Source organism: Panthera tigris, chromosome F2 (assembly GCF_018350195.1).
Source record: "Panthera tigris isolate Pti1 chromosome F2, P.tigris_Pti1_mat1.1, whole genome shotgun sequence".
Lineage (NCBI taxonomy): Eukaryota > Metazoa > Chordata > Mammalia > Carnivora > Felidae > Panthera > Panthera tigris.
In genome coordinates, this window is record NC_056676.1 from 63,312,843 (window position 1) to 63,335,431 (window position 22,589).

At 40.9% G+C, this 22,589-nt stretch overlaps 1 protein-coding gene across 6 annotated transcripts in view; it reads left to right on the forward strand.

Moving 5' to 3' along the window:
- COL14A1 (collagen type XIV alpha 1 chain) overlaps window positions 1–22,589 on the forward strand; it is a 210,713-nt gene that overhangs the window by 75,205 nt on the left and 112,919 nt on the right. For 5 of the 6 annotated variants that reach the window (XM_042973272.1, XM_042973271.1, XM_042973276.1 and 2 more), the window contains 7 exons: window positions 3,508–3,634; window positions 5,669–5,808; window positions 6,299–6,431; window positions 7,745–7,804; window positions 9,605–9,756; window positions 15,540–15,669; window positions 19,170–19,292. In XM_042973272.1, coding sequence (XP_042829206.1) covers window positions 3,508–3,634; window positions 5,669–5,808; window positions 6,299–6,431; window positions 7,745–7,804; window positions 9,605–9,756; window positions 15,540–15,669; window positions 19,170–19,292 — 865 coding nt within the window. The remainder of the gene's footprint in view (window positions 1–3,507; window positions 3,635–5,668; window positions 5,809–6,298; window positions 6,432–7,744; window positions 7,805–9,604; window positions 9,757–15,539; window positions 15,670–19,169; window positions 19,293–22,589) is intronic. The other variant, XM_042973275.1, reaches the window with a different exon arrangement.

Here is a 22,589-nt window from a genome sequence, read left to right on the forward strand (position 1 = left end):
TTTCCCAAATTCTTCTACATCTTGAAAGTCCTACCAACAGAATCAGTTCCAGAACTTAGTCTAAAACATAATATAACTAACAAAAATATATGACACCTTAAAGGTTTCATTTGGTCAAATAAAATAATCAATAGTTAATGCATAAAATATGGTCTGTTCAGAGTCAAATAAAATGCTTTAATAAATAAAATAGATCTTTTCAACAGATACAAGGATATATGTAGAAACATATTGAAAAGGTATACACTTACACATATATGCTTTTATATATATAAATACGTATATAAAGGGGCAAAACTGTGTGTGTATATACACACTATTCCCCTTTTCATCTCTTGGTGTACCTGAGAAACTTTAATTTTTAACTGCGTTTGTGGATGTTTGATATCCTCACTAAATTGCTATTGGTCACAGATTTGAGACTTAGAGGTCAAGGCATAAGTATCCATTCCAGTTAATAGTTTTGTATCTGGAAAGCTAGTTAAAGATCTTTGGGCCTCCTATTCCTTCTTTGTGAAATAGGTATTATAAATACCCAGGGTTTGGTGGGGGGAGGAGGAGGCTAAATAAGACAATGAATGTAAAGTTCTTGACACATCGTGAGTGCTCAGTAGATAGACTCAGCTATTATTTTTTTAAGTTTTTTTTTTTTAATATTTATTTTTCAGAGAGAGAGAGAGAGGAGAGAGTGCGAGCAGGGGAGGGGCAAAGAAAGAGGGACACACAGAATCCAAAGCAGGCTCCAGGCTCTGAGCTGTCAGCACAGAGCCCCACGCGGGGCTGGAACCCACGAACCACGAGATCATGACCTAAGCCGAAGTCGGATGCTTAACCGACTGAGCCACTCAGGTGCCCCTAAACTCAGCTATTATAATCCAAAACAACAGAAGCAATATGCAAATATAACTTAGAAGAACATGTCTTGAACTCATATTTTAAATATGCATTTGTCTTTTCTGTGAGTTGAAGTAATGAGGCCATACTGTAAATAGTGTTTACAAGCGTAGGATTTAGAATCTGAAACATTTGTGTGGAGGTACTAGGTACTAGCTGGTTTTCCACTGGGCAAGTTCCTTAACTTTTCAGAGTCTCAAGTTTACCGTCTTCAAATTAAGCATAAAGATTAGCTAGACTACAAGACTGTGGGCTAACGATTAAGTGAACTAATACACGTGAACCATACAGACAATGCCCGAACCAAAGTAAACATTAAATGCTAAGGATGACCTATGATATTATCAGGCCCAGACTCAGAAGAAGATAACCCCGTATTTTCAGTTAACTCCTGCTGTGTAACTAACAGCCCAGCTGAAAAAGACGATCCATGATTATGTAACCTGGGCAGAGCTCAGCAAGGACAGCTTGGCTCTGCTGCTCCTCGTAGTGTCAGCCGAGGTGACTCTTGCATTCGTGTGGGAGCTTGACTGGGCCAGACCTTCCAAGATGACTTCACTTCTGCGTCTGGTGTCTCAGCTGGGGTAGCTGAGAAGGCTGGGGACGGTTGGCCCTCTCTGGCAGAGTGGCTCAGGGCTCCTATTGTGTGAAAATGGAAGCTCCTCCTCCAGGGCTGACCCTCTCCTTTTTGACCTGTGGTTGATTTCTTAGTGATGCATATGGTTTCTGGATTGGTTCTTAGTTCAGATGAGCCCTTTCTTATCTCTCTTAAAAAGGAGATTTGGTGTCTCCTCTATGTACTCAAAAGCAAATATAACTCAACACGCAGTACTGAAGGAGCAAAGCAAGGTCCTGCCCTGAGGGGGCTTACACTCAATGCATAGGATATAAAATAATATCAGGCTGTGTTTAGTACTGGGGAAGGAACAAAAAAGGACGATGTTAGGGAGTAACACCATGAGATAGGTGGAAAGAGAAACCCCCTGTGAGCAGGTAAAAGTTAAGCACAGTCCTGAGAGATGACATAAGTCTAGTTTTGAAAAGAGCTAGGGAGAGAGGGTCCCAGACAGAATGAATTGTGCATGCAAAGGCCCTGAGGTGGGAAAGACATGGACCTGACAGGTCAGTGTGACTGGGGCTCAGCAGGTGATTAGAACTTCGGCAAGAAGGGTGCCTGGGTGGCTCAGTTGGTTAAGCGTCCAACTCTTGATTTCCGCTCAGGTCATGATCTCATGGTTTATGTGATTGATCCCTACATCGGGCTTTATGCTGACAGCAGAAGAGCCTGCTTGGGATTCTCTCTGTCTCTCTCTCTCTCTCTCTGCCCCTCCCCCTACTCACGTGCGCTCTCTCTCTCAAAAATAAAGAAATGATTTTTTTTTTTTTAAAGAACTATGGCAAGAAAAAGGATCACTGCTCCAGATGATGCAAAGCCAAGGCTGCGGGATGCTCTGTTTTGGTTTGGAAGGCAATTAATAGCCAAGGAAGGTTTTAAGTAGGAAAATGACTCATTTTAGATTTTGATAAAGGTCACATTGGCTGCTATGAGCAAATCCCTACAGGAAGCTTAGTCACTTTCCCCTTAACTTCAGGTACTCTCAAGGTTAGTCATCGTTAGTATCATAAATAACAGGTCTCACTGACATTGCTCTGAATGTCTCTTGAAAATATTTTAAGTGGGATCTTTTTTTTTGGGCAGAGTCTGCTTTCAGGTAAATAGATTCATTTCTTCAATTCCCCAAGTCTCTTTATAGCTAGAGTGAGTGTCTTATTGTTAGTACCTCTCTTATAGGGGTTTTGTGAGGGTTAAATGAGAGAATGTATAGAAAGTGCTTAAGCGGGACACCACTTACTTGGTCTATAATATGCCCTCATTGCAACATACCTCAGAGGCCCAAGATCCAACCTTTCAGTGATAAAGCTGCATCTATTTTTTCTCTTAGTCGAGGATGGTTTTGCTCAGGGTTCTGTATTCTAGATCCTGCTTCCATTTCTTCTTACTTTATGGTTTCTTTCTTCATTTTTTGCTGTTCCTATTTCTAATCCTTCCCTTTGCTATACCCTAGGTCCTTATCCTTGGGCTTCATCCCTTATGCCCTCTAAAGAGATCGGTACATATCTTTCCCAAATATGTCTTTCTGTGACATAAAGATAAAGGGATATTTCACATATTTACTATTATCTTTGTATGGATATCCCCTGCATGGCTGCTCATCTGTGCAGCTTGTATAGAAGTTATTGTGTGTTACTTAGTCACAAGTTAGTGGAGTCCAGGCCGTGAAGCCAAACTGGCCACCCCTAGCTGATCAGGCTGGAAACATTAGATTTATTTCTAGTAGCACTGTAAATTGTGTGCACTTTCCTTTCTATGTCTTTAACGGGTGGGAATAATATTGGTTGCAAAGACATCCTGAGAATTAACTGATAGATAATCTATTTAAAGTTGAAGATTAGAAATGTGTAATATAGAAGTTGTTTGTATAATTCAGTAATTTTTGAAGTATTTAGAGCTCAGCTGCCAGGCCAAATAAACTACAGACAATAATAAAATGCCTATACTTCTTGTGTCTAGAGAGTATCCTGTATAGCTATTATGACTTCTCTCTTTTGCAGGTTGAAGTCGACCCTGTTACCACCTTCCCTCTGAAGGGCTTAACGCCACTCACCGAGTACACGGTCGCCATTTTCTCTATCTATGATGAAGGGCAGTCAGAGCCCCTGACTGGAATTTTTACCACAGGTAAGTCTTATTATGGTTTGAAATTTTATAAGAGAAACTATATAGAAACCAGAAGCTGGAGCATCTTCTTCAATTGTGATTTTGAAGAGACTGCATTTTAATCTTTGTTTACATTGTATTATTGTTAACAAATGAACAATTGGGCGACTAGAATGTGTACTGGCTAATTATTTTCTGTCAAAGCAAGGGAAAAAGAGGAAAGATTATCTGAATTCCAAAGGTCCCAGTTAAGTAAATGCATGTTCTTTTGTCTCATGGATCTAAAAATTTCACAGCTTGTATTTTCATGTGTGTGTATTAAGTTGAACTTCTAAAATTGCTGATACCCAATAATGTTTTGACCTGCAGAAATGTTAGTTTCATACTATTTAATGTTTTATTTATTTTTAAGACAGAGAGAGACAGAGCATGAGTGGGGATAGGGCAGAGAGAGAGGGAGGCACAGAATCCGAAGCAGGCTCCAGGCTCTGAGCTGTCAGCACAGAGCCTGACGTGGGGCTTGAACTCATGAACTGTGAGATCATGACCTGAGCCGAAGTCAGACGCTTAACCAACTGAGCCACCCCAGTGCCTTTTTTTTTAATTAAATTTTTAAAAAATGTTTATTTACTTTTGAGACACAAAGAGACAGAGCATGAATGGAGGAGGGTCAGAGAGAGAGGGAGACACAGAATCCGAAGCAGGCTCCAGGCTCTGAGCTGTCAGCACAGAGCCCGAAGCGGGGCTTGAACCCACAGACGATGATATGACCTGGGACGAAGTCGGACACTTCACTGACTGAGCCACCCAGGCGCCCCAGTTTCATACTATTTAACCTGAAACATCAATCTATAGCCAATAATGTATTTTCATGCAGACTGAAATACTAATGCAACAATATGGGGTCTTTTAAATACTAAAATAAAAAAAATAAGACATGACTGCATGAGTTTCCTTTTTGATATATACCCTGGAGTCAATAAATATAAAGCTTTTTTGCCTCTTGGTGGCAACAATTCTGTTGTTTGCTTTCTGAGCTTAACGTTGATTGCACTTGGAAAACAGGTGAGTGCTATACTGAGGAGATGAGAAGCTATTTTGGGGACATAAGAAATATGCCCCACTGAGAAATAATGTTCACAGAAAAAAGTTCAGTAAGTTCACAAAATCTCCTGAGGGCTAATTCCAGTTGGGATTTTCCTGGTATCCTGTGAAAGAGTTTTAAAATCTCTGATTTCAGAGGTGCCTGGGTGGCTCGGTTGAGCATCTGACTCTTGATTTCAGTTCCAGTCACAATCACCCAGTTTTATGAGTTCAAGCCCTGCATCGGGGAGAGCCTGCTTGGGCTTCTGTCTCCCCACCCCTCTCTCTCTCTGCCCCTCCCCGGCTTATTCTCTGTTTCTCTGTAATAAATAAACTTAAAAAAATTTTTTAAATAAATAAAATCTCTGATTTCATGTCATAAAAATCAAAATGACTGACAATGACTGATAATGGTTGGATGCTGTGCTCTAGCCGTACATCCCAGAAGTGTGAAACTGTGGAAGGTCTGATAAATCATTTTTCACTTCCGATGACACCCATATATACAAGATTAAAAGGATGAAGGTTCTTCTTTAATTTATCACTAGTGCATGAGTTAGGCACAAAAGCAAATAAAACTAAAAGGGGCATATCTCCGGCCTCAGGGACACCAATTTGTTAATTTCATCAACATATTAAGAAAATAGTGTTTTTGTAAAATAATGAATACAGCACTCTTACTATTTTTTTTACAGTTAGTGAAAAGAACCAAATAGAGAATCTGGAAATTAGTGGAAGACTTAAAAAATGTGCTGTGTCCATGGTCTTCCTAATTATACTGTGGGTAAATGCTGGCAAAAGAAACTTAAGGCCACACCGGACTGATGGGCGATGCTTTCTGGGCTCCCATGTGCTTTCCTAATGCTAGAGGTTCTTCAGAGACTCTTTGCTTCTTGCGGTCCCGGGAGCTGCTTGAGTTTGGCTTTCCTGCCTTCTCTATTCCCTGACAAAGTGTCCTTCCTTGGCTCACAGAGGAAGTTCCAGCCCAGCAATACTTGGAAATTGATGAGGTGACGACAGATAGTTTCAGAGTGACCTGGCATCCCCTCTCAGCTGATGAAGGGCAACACAAGTTGATGTGGATTCCAGTCTATGGAGGGAACACCGAAGAAGTGAGTTGTCTGAAACAGACTGAAAAGTAATCCGGAGCATTTTCTCTGGAAGTGAATACCACTGCTGCATTTGAGGTGGTCTCCACTTTAAAAGAGATTGAGAATCCCAGAAGTAATTAACATTTTGCCTGGCATCGAGTTTTAGAAATGTCAAATTATATGATTTTTGTAAGATTAAAATGGCATTTCTAAGATTAAAATGGCTTAAGTCTGTATTTTATATATTTTTCACATTCTTTGACTTTCATAAATGTGAATAAAACTTCAAAATGGCACTTTTACAATACTAATACCTTATTTGTTGAGGGAATTGAAAGGAATGAAGTCTCTGGTTTGACTTTAAAATTGAATTCAATGACCCTGGAGTTCTTTATGCTCAGTTGTATCTTGCTTCTGTTTAGGATGACATTTTTCCTTTTTATTATTTTTTCTTAAATTTCACCTCTGTTTTTCAAGTAAATCCAGTTACTGAGCGCCAAATGCTTTCCAGGTCGTCCTAAAAGAAGACCAAGACTCACATGTTATTGAAGGCCTGGAGCCCGGCACTGAATATGAAGTCTCATTGTTGGCTGTACTGGATGATGGAAGCGAGAGTGAGGTGGTGACCGCTGTAGGGACCACGCGTAAGTCTCGGTCTGGCTGAGATGGACTTAATCAATTCTCATACCCTCCCTCCTCCGAGGTTCCCTTCCCATCCACCTCATCCGGGGCTACGGAGGCTTCCATTTCTCTGTGTCCCGCAGAATTCTTCCTGTGTCTCCACTTTTCGTGAAACTGATACATGAAGCATAGTAGAATCTTGGCTATTATCACCGTAAAAGCAGAGGCCATATCTGTCTTGTTCACCATTATGTCCCCAGTACCGAGCACAGTACTTGTGAAATTTTGACTGTGTAATAAACACTTATTGAATGGATGGAGGGATGGGTAAAATAATTTATAAATGAATAAATGAGTGAATGAATAAACCTAGGGCAAGCATGTCCAAGAGCTTTTGGAATTTCCCGAGTCAATCTTGGTTCCAAGAATCTTGTATGAAATGCACTTACTGATTCATTCATCCCTTCATTTTTTAGATATGAGGTATTAACCACATATTAAATTTTCTTTGATTGGGTTCCCTGGAATCAGATTCTGAAACAGCAAATTGCATCCAGAAGGTTAATTAGAGAGTGTAATTGAGAGGTACATCTGTAAGGAAGTAAGGGTGGCAGGATGAGGCACAGGGAGAAGCTAAAACTGAGCATTTGGCTAATTTTATTGGGACTTCTGGACCTGGGATGACCCTCCCGAGTTGTCCAAACTGAGTCAAAGGCGGTGAGCCTTTGTGCCCCTGCGTCCCCAGTCACTGGAGATAGGCCATCCCCTGACAGAGCCTGTGACCTCAGATGAGGCAGTTCCCAGAGCTCTGAGCCGTTGGCAGCCAGTATTTCAGAAGCTGGTGATGAGTGCGTTGACCCCAAAGAGGGGCTCTGGGCGGAGAACCACACAACTGCTCCATTCCACTGGTTGTCCAGGGTGAATACAAGAAATAGAAAACATGCTTATTTTCCTTCTTGGTGGTCTTATTTGAAAGCCCTTCCCCAAGGTGATCTTCAGCACTGTTTATCTCCCCTTAATTACCATGGTTATGCCCCATTTCACAGTAACTGGGAGGTTTCACAGTTTTATATGTGTAATTCAGATGTTTATATGAAGGCTGGTGTCTGTGATTAGAAATGTTATTTCTTTGGGTTTTAGTTTCCTTAGTAGCAGAATAGGTATCATGTCTGCCTTATTTACAGCTCATGTCTTCATGCTTGCAACCATTGTCAAGGTGGAGGGAAGAAGCAAGTGAGATAATATAGGTGAAATTTTCCTCAAAAATTATAAAATGCTATAAAAAATGTATAGTTGCTATTATTACAGAATTTTAAAGTAATGAGTATTTTTTTAGTTGACAGTATTTGGACAGAACCAGCTACGACCATCATCCCCACCAGACCCGTGACGACAGGTAAGGAGAAATAGAAGTCCATTTCCCCATGAGAAAAGTTTGATTAGAAGTTACGTTATCCCAGTTTTATTGATATGATATGATATAATATTATATGTTTATATTATTATCATTTTTTTTGGTATTCCAGTTCAAATTTTACCCCCTCAGAACCTCTCAACATCTTCTTAGCTCTAAATGCCGATGAGTCTTCTCACCTCATTGTTACATCTCTCTACATTTTCCATCTTTGTTTTGGGTTCCTACTTAGTCTTTCAGAGGATGTTAGCACAACAAGCCCCAAGAGTTTCTCCCTTCTCTTGATCTCAGTGACTTGTATTGCTGTCTGTTGAGAATCACCCACATCATGGCCTCCTGGCATTTCTGTGGGTAACAGAGACCTGGCTGGTCTAATGGGCTTCCTACCTCTGCTGTTTTCTCCTTCAGCTTAACTTTCCCCCTGCCTTTATAATACACCTTTCAACTAGCTGTCAAAGTCAACTAAGTAAAATACAAGTTCAGTTATACCATTTATTTCCCTACCTAAAACCCTTCAGTGGCTCTCCATTGCCCATTCATTCATTCACGGATTCATTCATGTTCCAGTTAATCTTTATTGAGCCCTTCTTTATCACAGTGCCCCACAATCTCTTTCCATAACATCCAAGATCCTTCTGCTTTTCTTCTTGGACTCTACCATATTTTTCAGGCTCTCCCATTTCCTGCTGCCATCCAGAACTTCTAGCCCTCTGAAGGTGAGACCCTGTCTCCCATTCCCACTGCCTGATACCCTCCCCCAATTTTTCCTGCTACATGTCCTGCCTCTTCTGTGACATTTTTAATATTTTTATCAAGTGTTAATCACTGTGTATCCTAAGGCCTAACATGATCTGACATACAAGAAAAACTCAATGAATGTTTACGGGAAAAGCTCAATGAATAAGCTGGATGAATAAATGAATGAATGAAAAGAAGAAAGAGTCACTGGAGCTGGATAGAATGACAGGAAGTCAGATGGGATAAATGAGGGAGCCGGCATCTTGGCAGATGAGAAAGAATGTGTCAGAGAGCACAGGTGAAGGAGTTGGGTCAGATATCAGAGAATGGATAATGTCCATGTGGGCTGAGTGGATAGAAGCAGCCATGGTGAGAGATGCATGCTTTGAGTGATGAGCATTGAAATAGAAATGGGGGAACAGGGGAATAGGATGTATGTTGGATGGCGAATCGTACACTGAGGCTGACCACATCTGCCCCCCCATTTCTGCTTCTCCAGTGGAATGGTGAGAGGGCATGCCACCCTGTAGGCTTCCCTAGTCTAAGGGTTTCTCCCCTGTTCCCTTTACTGGCTATATACAGAACTGATAGTTTTGAGGGGTCCATAGTCTCACCTTGTAAGCATCTTTCAAACTAATTTCTTTTTTTTTTAAACGTTTATTTATTTTTGAGAGAGAGAGAGAGCATGAACAGGGGAGGGGCAGAGAGAGAAAGAGAGAGAGAATCTGAGGCAGGGTCCCGGCTCTGAGCTATCAGCACAGAGCCCAACATGGGGCTCAAACTCATGAACTGCAAGATCATGACCTGAGCCAAAGTCAGATACTTAACTGAGCCACCCGGGTGCTCCCAAACTCATTTCTATTTGCTAACAGGAAGTATGATGGCCCCCCATTAACCACTAAAGCTGAGTTGTTCTTCATATGGCTCTACATTAGAGAAATACATTCAGTGATATTTGTTGCCATGCCCACCAATGGTCTCTGGAGCTCATTTTTGAATATGATGAGTTAAAAGTTCTTTAATCCTTGGTTGTGCTTATTCCAGTTTTCCGGACAGGAATCAGAAACCTGGTTGTAGATGATGAAACCACTTCTAGCCTGCGGGTAAAATGGGACATTTCAGACAGCAGTGTGCAGCAGTTCAGGGTGACCTACCTGACTGCTCAAGGGGACCACGCGGAAGAAGTGGTAGGAACGGTCTGTATTCAAACAGCTGGCTGGAAACTGCACAATTTCCCGATTAACAGACCTAACAAGGCTATTTCCAGAGATCAGTGCAAGCTTTTCTGCTCATTTATTTCTTGGTGACTCTACCGTCTCCAGAAACTAATGTTTTCTGTTAATCCAAACTTTACTGGTTTCTTGATGACCTTTCCATCTCTGAAACTTGATCCACATGCAACTTACTTCAAACAGATAAAGCTTCTGAACCTCGTTTCCTGTGCTGCTTCTGTGGCCTTGATGGCTCGTTAGAGCACCGAAGCTGAGTCCATTGCACACTTGTCTCTATGTACAAATATGGTTCACCCTTGAACAACACGGCTTGAACTGCACAGACCCATTTACATGTGGATTTTTTTGATAAATACAGTACTGTGTGTGTATTTTCTCTTCTTTCTGATTTTCTTAAAAAATTTTTTTTTCAGTTTATTTATTTTCAGAGAGAGTGTGTGCGTGCATGTACAGGTGTGCACGAGTGAGCTGGTGGGGGGGGGGGGTTGTGGTGCAGAGAGACAGGGGGAGAGAGAATCCCAAGCAGGCTCTAAAGTGTCAGTGCTAGCCGATGCGGGGATTGAATTCCTTGTGATTTTCTTAATAACGTTTTATTTTCTCTAGCGTACTTTATAGCAAGAATACAGTATGTATGCATATGTAATATATATATAACATATATATATACATATATATATATAACATACGTACATATATAACATATGTATGTGTCAATTGTTTATGTTATTGATAAGGCTTCTGGTTAACAGAAGGCTATTGGTAGTTATGTTTTGGGGGAATCAAAGGTTATACATCGATTTTGGACTGTGCAGAAGGGTCTCCAGCCATAACGCCCATGTTGTTCAAGATCAACCATATATAATAAACAAACAAACAAGTAAATAAATAAATAAGCTTTATATATACATTAAATATATATATTTAATTAAATATATATATATATATTTTTTTTAACTACTGCTCTTGGGAATATGATTACAAGTTTCTAAGCAAAACATGCATGAAAGGTCATCTTTATGTGTTTGAAATGTTCCTAATAAAATAGCTTCCATTAACACATATTTACATTTTTCACTGACATCAACTCATTTTGAACAGCTTTATAGTAATTTCTAACTTATTCTTAAATATGAATATCTCCCTTAGGGGATTTGGATTTTTGTATGCTGAGTTCTCTTTGTTTCATCTAATTTGTTTATCTGTATTAGAAATCTGGGTACACTTTTAGTCATGGCCTTCCTGTATTTTCTTTATTTATATATATTTTATTTATTTTTAAGAGAGAGAGAGAGAGAGAGAGCAAGTGAGCATGAGTGGGGGAAGGGCAGAGAGAGAGGGAACAGAATTCAAAGCAGGCTCCAGACTCTGACCTGTCAGCACAGAGCCCTACCTGGCGCTTGAACTCATGAACCATGAGATCGTGACCTGAGCTGAAGTCAGAGTCTTAACCGAATGAGCCACCCACGCGACCCCTGTATTTTCTTAATTTATACCTTATCATTCCTTTTACTCAAGAACCTGAAAATTGTTTCCTAGACATGCTTCCTATCAGACCAGGTAACTCCAGTTATCATTGAAATGAATTTTTTCTGTTTCATCATGGAATATGCTTTAGTTAGCCTCATTACTTGCATTTCTTTCCCTCTGGTGCATTATTTGAGACACTCTAGGAAAGGTGTCTCCAAATTCATTATTGCTTAGGAATAACATTATTGTCCTTTCTTCCTCCTCCTTACTTATAAAGCCTTTGATGGAAAATTATTTATGTGCTTACATAAACAATTATTTGAGCCCAAATTCTCTCAGCGAAGTACTTAATTTCAGTCTGATAGAGGAATTACTACAGAACACAGTGATAATCCCGAGAATAGAAACATCCAGTGTGAATAGCCAGAAGGTCCATGAAATTGGTCTGGGAGGACTTTTAGAAAGTTAATGGACACTTAAAATAAATTGTGTTATAAATTCACTCAGATCATACATTTCAAATGACCCATGATTGAAAAATTCAAAATAAAATTATACCTAACAATGGGAACTAAGGACATAATTTAGATGTTTTATTTTCCCTGTCACTGTCCCATATTTCAATTTAGTTCCTAAAAATGAGATCCTTAAAAACTTCCCAGAATAAAAGTTTTATTTTTTATTTTTTGTTTCTACTCTTTCCAAGAAACACATTAAACATCTTACTAAATTATTCTTGCTAATTTGGAAAGAGTAACAATTTAATCTCATGAATGCACTTGTAAGCTATGCAAGGTAAAATAATAATAATATTTAGTTTGGGTTGTCTCTAGATAATTTTCCCTTTGCTAGTTTCTTTCACTTCACACTGTTTATTTTGAAACACTTGGACACCTACATGCAGGGAAAAAAAAAAGATCAAAAGTCTGACACCCATGTGCCCCAGTTAAGCAAACCCTTCATAAAAATGAAAAATATTGATAAATTTGGTGGTGATTATTTACTGCATAGAAATGTTTTTGCTAAACAGAAGAAAGTACTGTAGAATTCTTTAAATATCATGCCCCCTTCCAGTCAAATTGGATTTGTGCACACTTAATTTACAAGCATATTTTCAGGGACCCAGTTGAGGATTAATTGAGAATTTATATCTCAGTGTTTTAGGAACTGTTACTTCTACATAAGTGTATTATTATTGGAGACAGAAAGTGGGTGCATCTAGATTTAGATTATAAAACAAAAGTAAGGCAGACAGCTACAGATCTCTATCAAAAGCCAAGGGCCTTGAACTCCTACCAAATGAATATCTTGAAATAATAATGCATGTCAGGGAAAAGAAGATAGCCAAAGCCCATTATAAAAGTGAGAAAGGAGATATGTCCAGATGAGAGAATGCCTCTTATCATCTTTCCAAATTTCCCTTAACTATAAAAGCTAATTAGATTTGTTTTAGGAAATGATGGATCAAATGAGAGAATGGTTGGTGTATATAACATTTGTAAACCAAAGTAAAGCTTCAGTACATGCAAAACAAGAAGAATTCAACTTATTTTTCCAGTTGAGTAAGTGAAGTATTAATATATTTTCTCCGCACAATCCAATCTACCAAGTCTTTCCAATGAAAAGATTTTGAGCTATTAGAAGGTAAAGCTACCTGTCCAGTATTTCGTAAGGATTGACTTCTAACTCTGCTCTGAAATACAGAGGAGTGGCAATGACTTTGCCCTGAGTTTGTTGTCGGGGTCTGGAAGTCTCACATTTCTTTATTTGTGAAAGGCTGATCAGGATTTCAGACTTTTCTAGAGCCCACATGTCAGCATCCATAACCATGACCTGAGTTCTGAGTTGCAAGAAATGTTCCAGAACACGTATGTTCAGAGTGTGGCTCTGTCTCCTATAAGACAAGTTTAGTTCTTAAAATTAAGCTTTTAGAAACATTTACAGCAACTTGGCATTGTGCAGCATCCAATAACATAATCATTTTTTTTCTAGCAATTTGTTTTATTGTATTTTATAAAAATATTAGTCTTCAATACTTTGGAATTAAAACAGCAACACCAACACTACCTAGTTCTCTACTGCAGATAGAATGAGAATCACTATTTAGACACAGAACTTTATAACATGGGACCACAATGAGATGCAGGGAACCCTATTTCTACTGATGGGATCCAGGCTGCTCTGACAGCTTTGGGCAATATGGAGCCAGACATGAAGTTCCATTTCTAAAATAAAAAACTTAAAACGTGAAAGTTCACGGGTTAGATTTGCATCTCATTTAACCATAAGCATCTTTTACAGAATTGTTTTATAAACAAAACCACCATCTTCAATGATCTATGGCATGTGTTTTTAGTAAGAGCCCATCTTTACCCTGCTTTGTGCAAACAAGCAGAAGCCAAGTAGAAGGAACTTTGCATTCCCAAGGGGAGATTTACATTTTATTCTTGGAACTGAATATCATTAGGGTAAAAAGGTTCAAGCGGTGTAGCCACACTGAACAGAGTGCAGCCTTTAAAGCAAGGCTCAGACCAGATATCCAGGATTTCCATATGGCTTCTTTGCTCACAAGCTGTGGGCCTCAGTTTCCCCATATGTAAAATTAATGTAATGTTCCTCCTTACCTGAAAGGGTTGTGGTGAAGAGTAAGTGACTTACTGTATTAAAATTCTTAGGGTAGCACCTGGTGCATAATAATTGCTAGGTAAATGATGGCTGTCACTATAAGCCATAGCAACTATTTCCTGGCGAGCTGAGGGATTCCTCCAAAATGGCCCTACCACTTTTCAGAATTCCACAGTCTAGATGTGATAGGTTCCAAGCCCATGTATTTCTCAGCTTGAGTGATGATGACCTTATTGAAGGAGTATCAACATGGGTGGTTTGCTAAACAGACAGCCTGGACCGAATGCCCGGCTCTGTACTCCGAAGGAGTTACATTTACAATCAGTGCCCTGAAAGAAGCTACATTGACAGGGTAATGCAAGTCAGGGCAACCACTGCTCTTCCTTTACCTGTCTTTAATGCCCTGGTTATCGAATTTATTATAAAGCAGAGCTCTTTTTAAAAAACCTCCCTCCCAGGTCCACATCAACACGCCCCCTAGTGTGTTTCAATGTCCCTTTCATATAAGGAGTAAAATCATACTATTTCAATGTAAATCACCTGATTCAGACTTCCTTTTTAACAATATCGTTTAGAAAATTGCTTCTAGAGCTTAGCAGTATCTTAGCAACAGCTGCTTCTGGGTTCAACTCGAGGCTTCCGAGGGCTTATTCCATGATTTATAGATCTCTTCCCTGATCCAGAAGTAGACAGCACAGCCCTTTGCCTGCTGGCATTTTATCCAGCCCTTGAATCAAAAAGCATCTCCAGCTGTCCCAGTCTTGTGACTCCTTTAAACGCGTTTGAGTCAGTGCTTAGATCTTACTTAGCATTTTTCCAGCCATGATTAAATTCCTTAAATGGCCCAGAGGTGTGCCAGCATCTGACTGCTGAAGCAGAGGCAGAAAGTTTTGTGGTTTTAACATTGAGAACATGTGGCTTCCCGAGTCCATATGTTCTTTGAGGGATTACAGAATTTGCACCGTGGAGCCACATGGCACATTATGCCATGGTGTGGACCTCACCACTGCATTTCAGTTTGTGCAGCCTTGAGAGGTAGAGTGATGATGATTTTAGACTGAGGAAGACCTCTCCTTTCAAAAAAAAAAAAAAAAAAACTAAGTTGCCACATTTTTTAGTGGTAGTGGTAAATCTGTTTCTCTCTGGAAAACTTGGATTTAATCTGTGCTTAATCTGTCGTTCTTGGCTGGCTTGCAGTCTTTTCTAAGATGCTGGGAGTAGATTATCTCTGAAAGGATAAAGAACGGAAGGCTGAATTTTCAAGAGGATACTTAAGTAGAATAAAAAATCATAAGCAGGCTGTGTTAGAGAATGGACACTCCTAAGCTATAAACACCCGTTTTCCAAAGCAATGATTATTCTCACTCCTGAATACTTTGCAAAAGCTGAAAAGCTGTGAGCAGACTATTCCTCAGAACCTACACACTTCAAAGTTAAACCTGCATTAGAGGTTCAAAGCTGAGGGCTGCTGTGAGGGGAATTTCAGGGAGAGATGATTTTGCGTGGATGCCTATTTTTCTGTCCTATTTCACTGTCCAAGCGCATCGCCTTGCTTCTGATGATTTCAAAGTCCCCCGTAGTAGTCCTGCTCCATTGGTTGACCAACAGGAACAAAGGTCTTAATTAAGACCATTCTCCTTTGCTTTTCCGTTCAGGTGATGGTGGCTGGAAGCCAGAACAATCTCCTTCTGAAGCCTCTGCTTCCCAATACCGAGTACAAAGTCACGGTGACTCCCATCTATGATGATGGAGAAGGCGTCAGTGTCTCTGCCCCTGGAAAAACCTGTGAGTGAAGCTTTCTCCCTGTGCATACTAGCTGGCCAGTTAATTGAAAATGCTCGCCCCCTGCAATGTGCCTTGAATGCCACGGTGTAGTGTAGTGAGAAGAGCAAAAGAGATCGGGAGACGGGAAATCTGTGTCTGAATCCAGGGAAGCTGTGTGGCTTTGAGCAAGGTGAACTAGCTGCTCTGGGCTTACGTTTTCTTCTGCATAAAAGCTAAGACTTAAGAAAAAACTATGTCTTCCTCAGCAGCATCTGATTCATCACAAGTCCTGCTGATTACCCAAAATGTGTTCTGCAGACCAGCCCTCTTTGTCTTCGTCTGTCTGCTCCGCCCTGATCTACGCCTCACTCTCCGTCACTAAAATGAGTGCACCAGCCTCCTCGGGAGGCTTCCTGCTGACACTCTTGAATCCTCTATTCTCCTCCCTGCAGCCCAAGAAGCTTCTGAAAATATAAATGATCTCGTGTCAGGCCTGTTTCAAGTCTCCCAGTGGCTTCCCACTGTGCTCAGGATAAAACCCAACATCCCTCCCATAGCCCTACAAGGCCCTCTAAGACCTGGACCCTGCCGATTTCCTTAATCTCACCCGCTAACAGGTGCCCCAGCCATCCTTCCTTTCCTGCTCTTCACATTTAAGCTTGTCCCTGTCTTAGGACTGATGTACTCGCTGTTCCTTCCATATGGAATATCCTTCCTAGATATTTGCCTTTCTGGCTTTTTCTTGTCATTTTGGCTGCAGCTCAAAGCCGCCTCCTCAGACTTTGCCAACCACTCCATGCAAAATAGCTCCCAATCTCTGTGCTATCAACCTGTTTTTTGGTTGTTGTGTTATTGTTGTTGTTGTTGTCTTATCATGTTACGGCACTAATTACCATCTGATATTTTCTTATGTACTCATGTATTTGTTCATTGTCTGTCTCCCTTCCTTGGAGAGCAGCATCACGAGAGCCCAGGACCTCATCCGTACTGTTTGCCTCTCCATGCAAAGCTCCTCCGGTACTGTGTGGCACAGAGGGGGCACCACTCAATGTTTGTTTGGGGCAAATTGGCCCTGATGATCAAGCGAGGAGCACACACCAAGGAGCAAACGCTTGGTCAAAGCACCACAGTCTTTACCGTGCGGTTATCTGTACTTGCATGAACCACCTCAGAACCTAGTGGCTTAAAGTGGGAGCTATTTTATTATATTGCATGATTTTATAGGTCAGGAAATTAGGCAGGGCTTGTTGGGAGATTCTTCTGCCCCACAGGGTATGGATTAAGGTCACCTGGCAAGTGGGTTGGTCTAGGGCATCCAAGACAACTTTACCCACATGTCTGGCATGTTGGTGGGGACGCCTGGAAGGCTGGACTCAGCTGATCCTGTCTCTCTCCATGTCGGGTCGGAGCCTCTCCATGCGCTCTCTCCAGCGGGATAGTCGTACTTCGGACATGAATACTTGTTTCGAAGACAAGAGTTCCAGGAGGTGGAAAGCGGAAACTGTCAGGACACTTAAGGGCTATGCTTGAAACTGGGATGGTGTCATTTCTGCTATAGTCTGTTGGGTGAGGGGGTCATAGAACCCACCCAGATTTAAAGGGAGGGCCATAGCCTCCACCGCTCAATGCGAGGAGGGTTAAAAACCTGCACCCATCTTTCGTCTACCACAATTACCAAACAGTCATGTGCGATTAGGAACAGAATGGTGGCAAGGGCTGAATGAATTCTGTACCTGGGCACTTAAGTGTGGAATTTTCAAGTAAGTGTACACGTCATTAAATTTCTGTAGCTGCAGCCCCAAGTCCTGACTCTGGTCTGCTGAGAAAGTGGGTATTATTTCCTTAGTTAACAGTGCTGGCACCTCTCCCTGTTCCTGGTGCCCATGCTGTGAGTGCCCCCACCCAGACTCCCACCAAACTTACACATTTTGTTACAGATCATCCAGAGTATTAGGAGCCCCGGGAGCTGCTGCAGTTATTTCCTCTGGGGTCATGTGGAAGGAGGGAGGAAAAGGGGGGGAAGAGCAGAGCAGTGGGAGAACACTGAGCCTTTCTTCCACTCTTACCAGGATGCTGGCATCTTGATCTTGACTTGATCTGCACGTTCATACTTTGAGCATATTTTGGTATTTTGCTGCTACACAAATATTTGGGAACCAAAGACTTAAACAGCAATTAAAGAAGAAAGTCAAGTAGTAGATAGTATGGAGCACCTATACCGTATGCTTTTGTTTGTCTCAAATCCGGGTTATTAGGAGAAAAAGAAAAAGCAAGCAAGAATGTTTTATTTTTATTTATTTTTTTAAACACTTTTTTTAAAGTTCCTTTATTTAGAGAGAGAGAGAGAGAGAGTGGGAGAGAGAGAGAGAGCAAGAGCAGGGAAGGGGCAGGGAGGGAGAATCCCAAGCAGGCTCTCCACCACCAAGCACAGAGCCTGATGTGGGGTCACAGGAACCGCGAGATCATGACCTGAGCTGAAATCAAAAGTCAGATGCTTAACTGGCTGAGCCACCCAGGTGCCCCAAGAATGGTTTCAAATAAGCATAGTGAATTCTGCTCTGCTGAGTTGGTTTGGGATTGTTTTTAACTGTCTAATGTTCCATAAAGTTACCATAAACCCTGTCGCTGTGGGGAGAGGTAGGAAAGGGAGGAAAGGGGGTGATGGGGAGGCCGAGGGGCTCCATCTAACTACTGCTGACCTGGGCTTAAAGATCTCCTTTTAACTTTCACATGTTAGAAATTAGCATAATATGTAAAAGGCTTCCATGATAAACAAATATATGTATACACTTACACAAAACCCATTTAAAGACTTTTACTCTAGAAATATGACTTAAATCTCATTGCAGAGATACCACCACATGTAACAAAATCTATGTAGTAACATTACTTTGAAGTGTTAGTGGATGGTCTCTTTATTTTAAACAGTGGTCAGCACAACTACATTCTATCAACAATAACAAAAGTGGTAACGATAATATATATCAGTATGCACAATGGTTTACAAAGGTTCTCTATATAAATGGCTTAATGTTGTGATAGAAAATAGGTGAACAATAATATAAAATTTCAAACAATATAGGCAACATGAAGATGAAAGAAAGAAAAAATTACCAGAATCTAACCTCCTAGATTTCCCATCGGTACCATGGTGTGAGCCCCCGTGATATTGCTGTACAAATATACTTTGATAGTGGAACATGGTGTGTAGACAGAAATTTTTGATCAACACGATTCAATCCAGCTTTACTCAAAATAAGCTAAAGAAAAAGGAACCGGAACAACCGTGAATGAATAACTGATCTTCAGATGAATGTGTTTCACCAGAAGAGCAGTAATTTCCTGTACATTCCATTTTTAAAACAACCATAGACTCTCCAAAGATTCTCACTGTGTGTTATAATGCATTTTTACTTGTAAATGCTTTAACGTTATGGGAAGATAGCTTAGATTTTGTTAACAGCGTAGTTTGTAAAACTAGAAACCACACCAAATCACTGTTTTTCCTTTTCTCTGCTCAGTGCCACCCTCTGGTCCCCAAAACTTCCGGGTCTCAGAAGAATGGTATAACAGGTTGCGCATTACATGGGATCCCCCGTCTTCCCCCGCAAAGGGCTATAGGATTGTCTACAAGCCTGTTAGTGGTAAGTAATGCTTTTAAAAAAAATATTGTTACCATGATTAGACATCTAAAATGGTTTCTTTTAAAAAAAATTTTTTTTTAACGTTTATTTAAACAGAGAGAGAGACAGAGCATGAGTGGGGGAGGGGCAGAGAGAGAGAGGGAATCGCAGAATCCGAAGCAGGCTCCAATCTCTGAGCTGTCAGCACAGAGCCCAAGGTGGGGCTCGAACTCAAGAGCAGTGAGGTCATGACCTGAGCGGAAGTCGGACGCTTAACCGACTGAGTCATCCAGGCGCCCCTAAAATGGTTTCTTTGTTTTAAAGTTTATTATTTATTTTGAGAGAAAAGAAAGTGAGAGCACACGTATGAAGAGGGAAGGGGCAGAGAGAAAGAAAGAATCCCAAGCAGTCTCTGTGCTGTCAGTGCAGACCCCTACATGGGGCTTGACTTCACAGATTGCAAGATCCTGACCTGAGCCTAAATCAAAAGTCAGATGCTTACCTGACTGAGCCCCTCAGGTGCACCTAAAATTGATTTTAAGATGTTATTTTTGTTTTGTTTTTCCATCTATCTTTGATTTCATCTTTAGTTTTGAGAAGTGGGAAGAGTCCCACCTTTTATGAAAAAACCTTTTTTTCCTTGTATGATCATTGTTAGGATAGATATTATCAGAACGTTAAAGTTATGACCCCACCAAAAAAATGACTGGGACCCAAAAAACAAATAATCCAGTGAAGAAATGGGCAGAAGACATGAATAGACACTTCTCTAAAGAAGACATCCAGATGGCCAACAGGCACAGGAAAAGATGCTCAACATCACTCCACATCAGGGAAATACAAATCAAAACCACACTCAGATATCATCTCATACCAGTCAGAGTGGCTAAAATGAGCAAATCAGTAGACTATACGTGCTGGAGAGGATGTGGAGAAACGGGAACCCTCTTGCACTTGTTGGTGGGAATGCAAACTGGTGCAGCCGCTCTGGAAAGCAGTGTGGAGGTTCCTCAAAAAATTAAAAATAGACCTACTCTATGACCCAGCAATAGCACTGCTAGGAATTTACCGAAGGGATACAGGAGTGCTGATGCATAGGGGCACTTGTACCCCAATGTTTATAGCAGCACTCTCAACAATAGCCAAATTATGGAAAGAGCCTAAATGTCCATCAACTGATGAATGGATAAAGAAATTGTGGTTTATATTCCCAATGGAGTACTACATGGCAATGAGAAAGAATGAAATCTGGCCTTTTGTAGCAACGTGGATGGAACTGGAGAGTGTGATGCTAGGTGAAATAAGTCATACAGAGAAAGACAGATACCATATGTTTTCACTCTTATGTGGATCCTGAGAAACTTAACAGAAGTCCATGGGGGAGGGGAAGAAAAAAAGAAAAGAAAAAAAAAGAGGTTAGAGAGGGAGAGAGCCAAAGCATAAGAGACTCTTAAAAACTGAGAACAAACTGAGGGTTGATGGGGGGTGGGAGGGAGGGCAGGGTGGGTGATGGGTATTGAGGAGGGCACCTTTTGGGATGAGCACTGGGTGTTGTATGGAAACCAATTTGACAATAAATTTCATATTAAAAAAAACAAAACAAAACAAAACAAAAATGACTGGGCACGTTTATGAGCAGAATACATACTTGTTATGCACCTAACCTAGGCACATCCCAGACAAGGAACCAGCTGAAGGAAACCTTGAGTTGGTAGGAGTAGGAAGCTTCCGTGGCTCAGTGGGTATATAAACCCTAAACACTTAGAATCTCTAATTTCTAATTCCTCCTCTACCTCTTACTTCTTGGATTAGTAGGAAAAGGTTGACTTACCAACTTCTTAGTGTCTTCATTTTGGAAGCTGTGTTGGGGTATAAAATTCCTCAAAGCCCTGAGGTCATGGTAGTAAAAGGCTTTTCCATTAGCCCGTTAGCTGCCTTGATGAGGAGATCCCTCCCTCCTTACCTGCTACATCTTTATATCCTGAAAACAGGAGAATGGTGCAAACGGGGGCGGTTGTACCTTGGATCCACCCGTCTGTGGAGATGAGGCCATGAATGACTTCACCTGTTACGGTATCAGCGCCCGACACTTAGCACTTCTGTGAAGTTTAAACAGGAGACTAAATATAGATACTAGAGGGATTTTGTCCATTTTCTGGACCTGGGCCTTCATACTCTGATTATTCATAAGAAAGATCTTCTCTCCTTATGTTGACTTATTTGGGAAGAAAACATAAAGAGTATTCTTGGGCCATTAAAAAACTCTTTCTGCCCTCAAAGAGCACATTAGGCTCGATGTGTCCTCTGAGCTGTTGCTCTTGCCTCTGTAACACTTTTCAGCTTTTTCTATTGTGTCCTATTATCCAGGTCCATACAAGTAAAATACCCATCCCCCTCCGATTTCTCCGGACAAACATCTCTATGAACCATGAAGGTGAAATAGCAAGAATATACCATGGGTGAATTAGCCTGCTTAAGACTGGTTCTTTAGGATCCATCACAGTTTTTTGGTTTCTTTTCTTTAGGCCCGAGGCATGTGTTAATTTGTAACACAGCGTTGCTGGATTTGTTCTTGGACCATTTTGTAGATGTCTATCAGATTTTCTGAGGGAAAGTAGCTTTGTGTTGAGCCAGTGGTTCTCAATTGATGGAGTTTTGCTTCCCAACAGAGATGTTTTGGGTTGCTACAACTTGAGGGGGGGGGTAGGAGGTTGCTATTGGCATCTGGTGGGTACTGTTAAGCATCCTACGAGTCACAGTACCTGCCCCCCGCTGCCCCAGAGTTAAGAATTATGCAGCCCAAAATGTCAGTAGCACTGAGGCTGAGACATCTTGCTCTAAATCAAGTGGAATGTGGTATGTGGTCATTTGAATGGAGAGTTTGGTTCCTGAGAAAATCTCTATGGAGATAACATGTACATACAGAAATATATAAATTCATTGTTGGAAGGGGGTTCTGAAGTAAAGTTAGAAGTATTTTAGGAACTTGTTACTAACTCAAAACTCTTAAAGAATGAGTACAGATGGGAAAAGGCAGGAGGTAATAAATAAGTTTGTAGAGGACTTATCAAGGAATGTTTTTAATGCTAAAGACTCCACTGGGCTGAAAAAGAGGGGAAAAATGTAAAGGCTCAACAAAGCTAACTGGTCAAGGGCCTTGGAATAGTAGTGGTGTCATCTGTCTGTTCTTAAAAATGCTAGGAGAGGGGCGCCTGGGTGGCTCAGTAGGTTGAGCCTCCAACTCTTGAATTCGCTCAGGGTGTGAGCTCATGGTTTGTGGGATCGAGCCCCACATCGGTCTGTACACCGACAGCACAG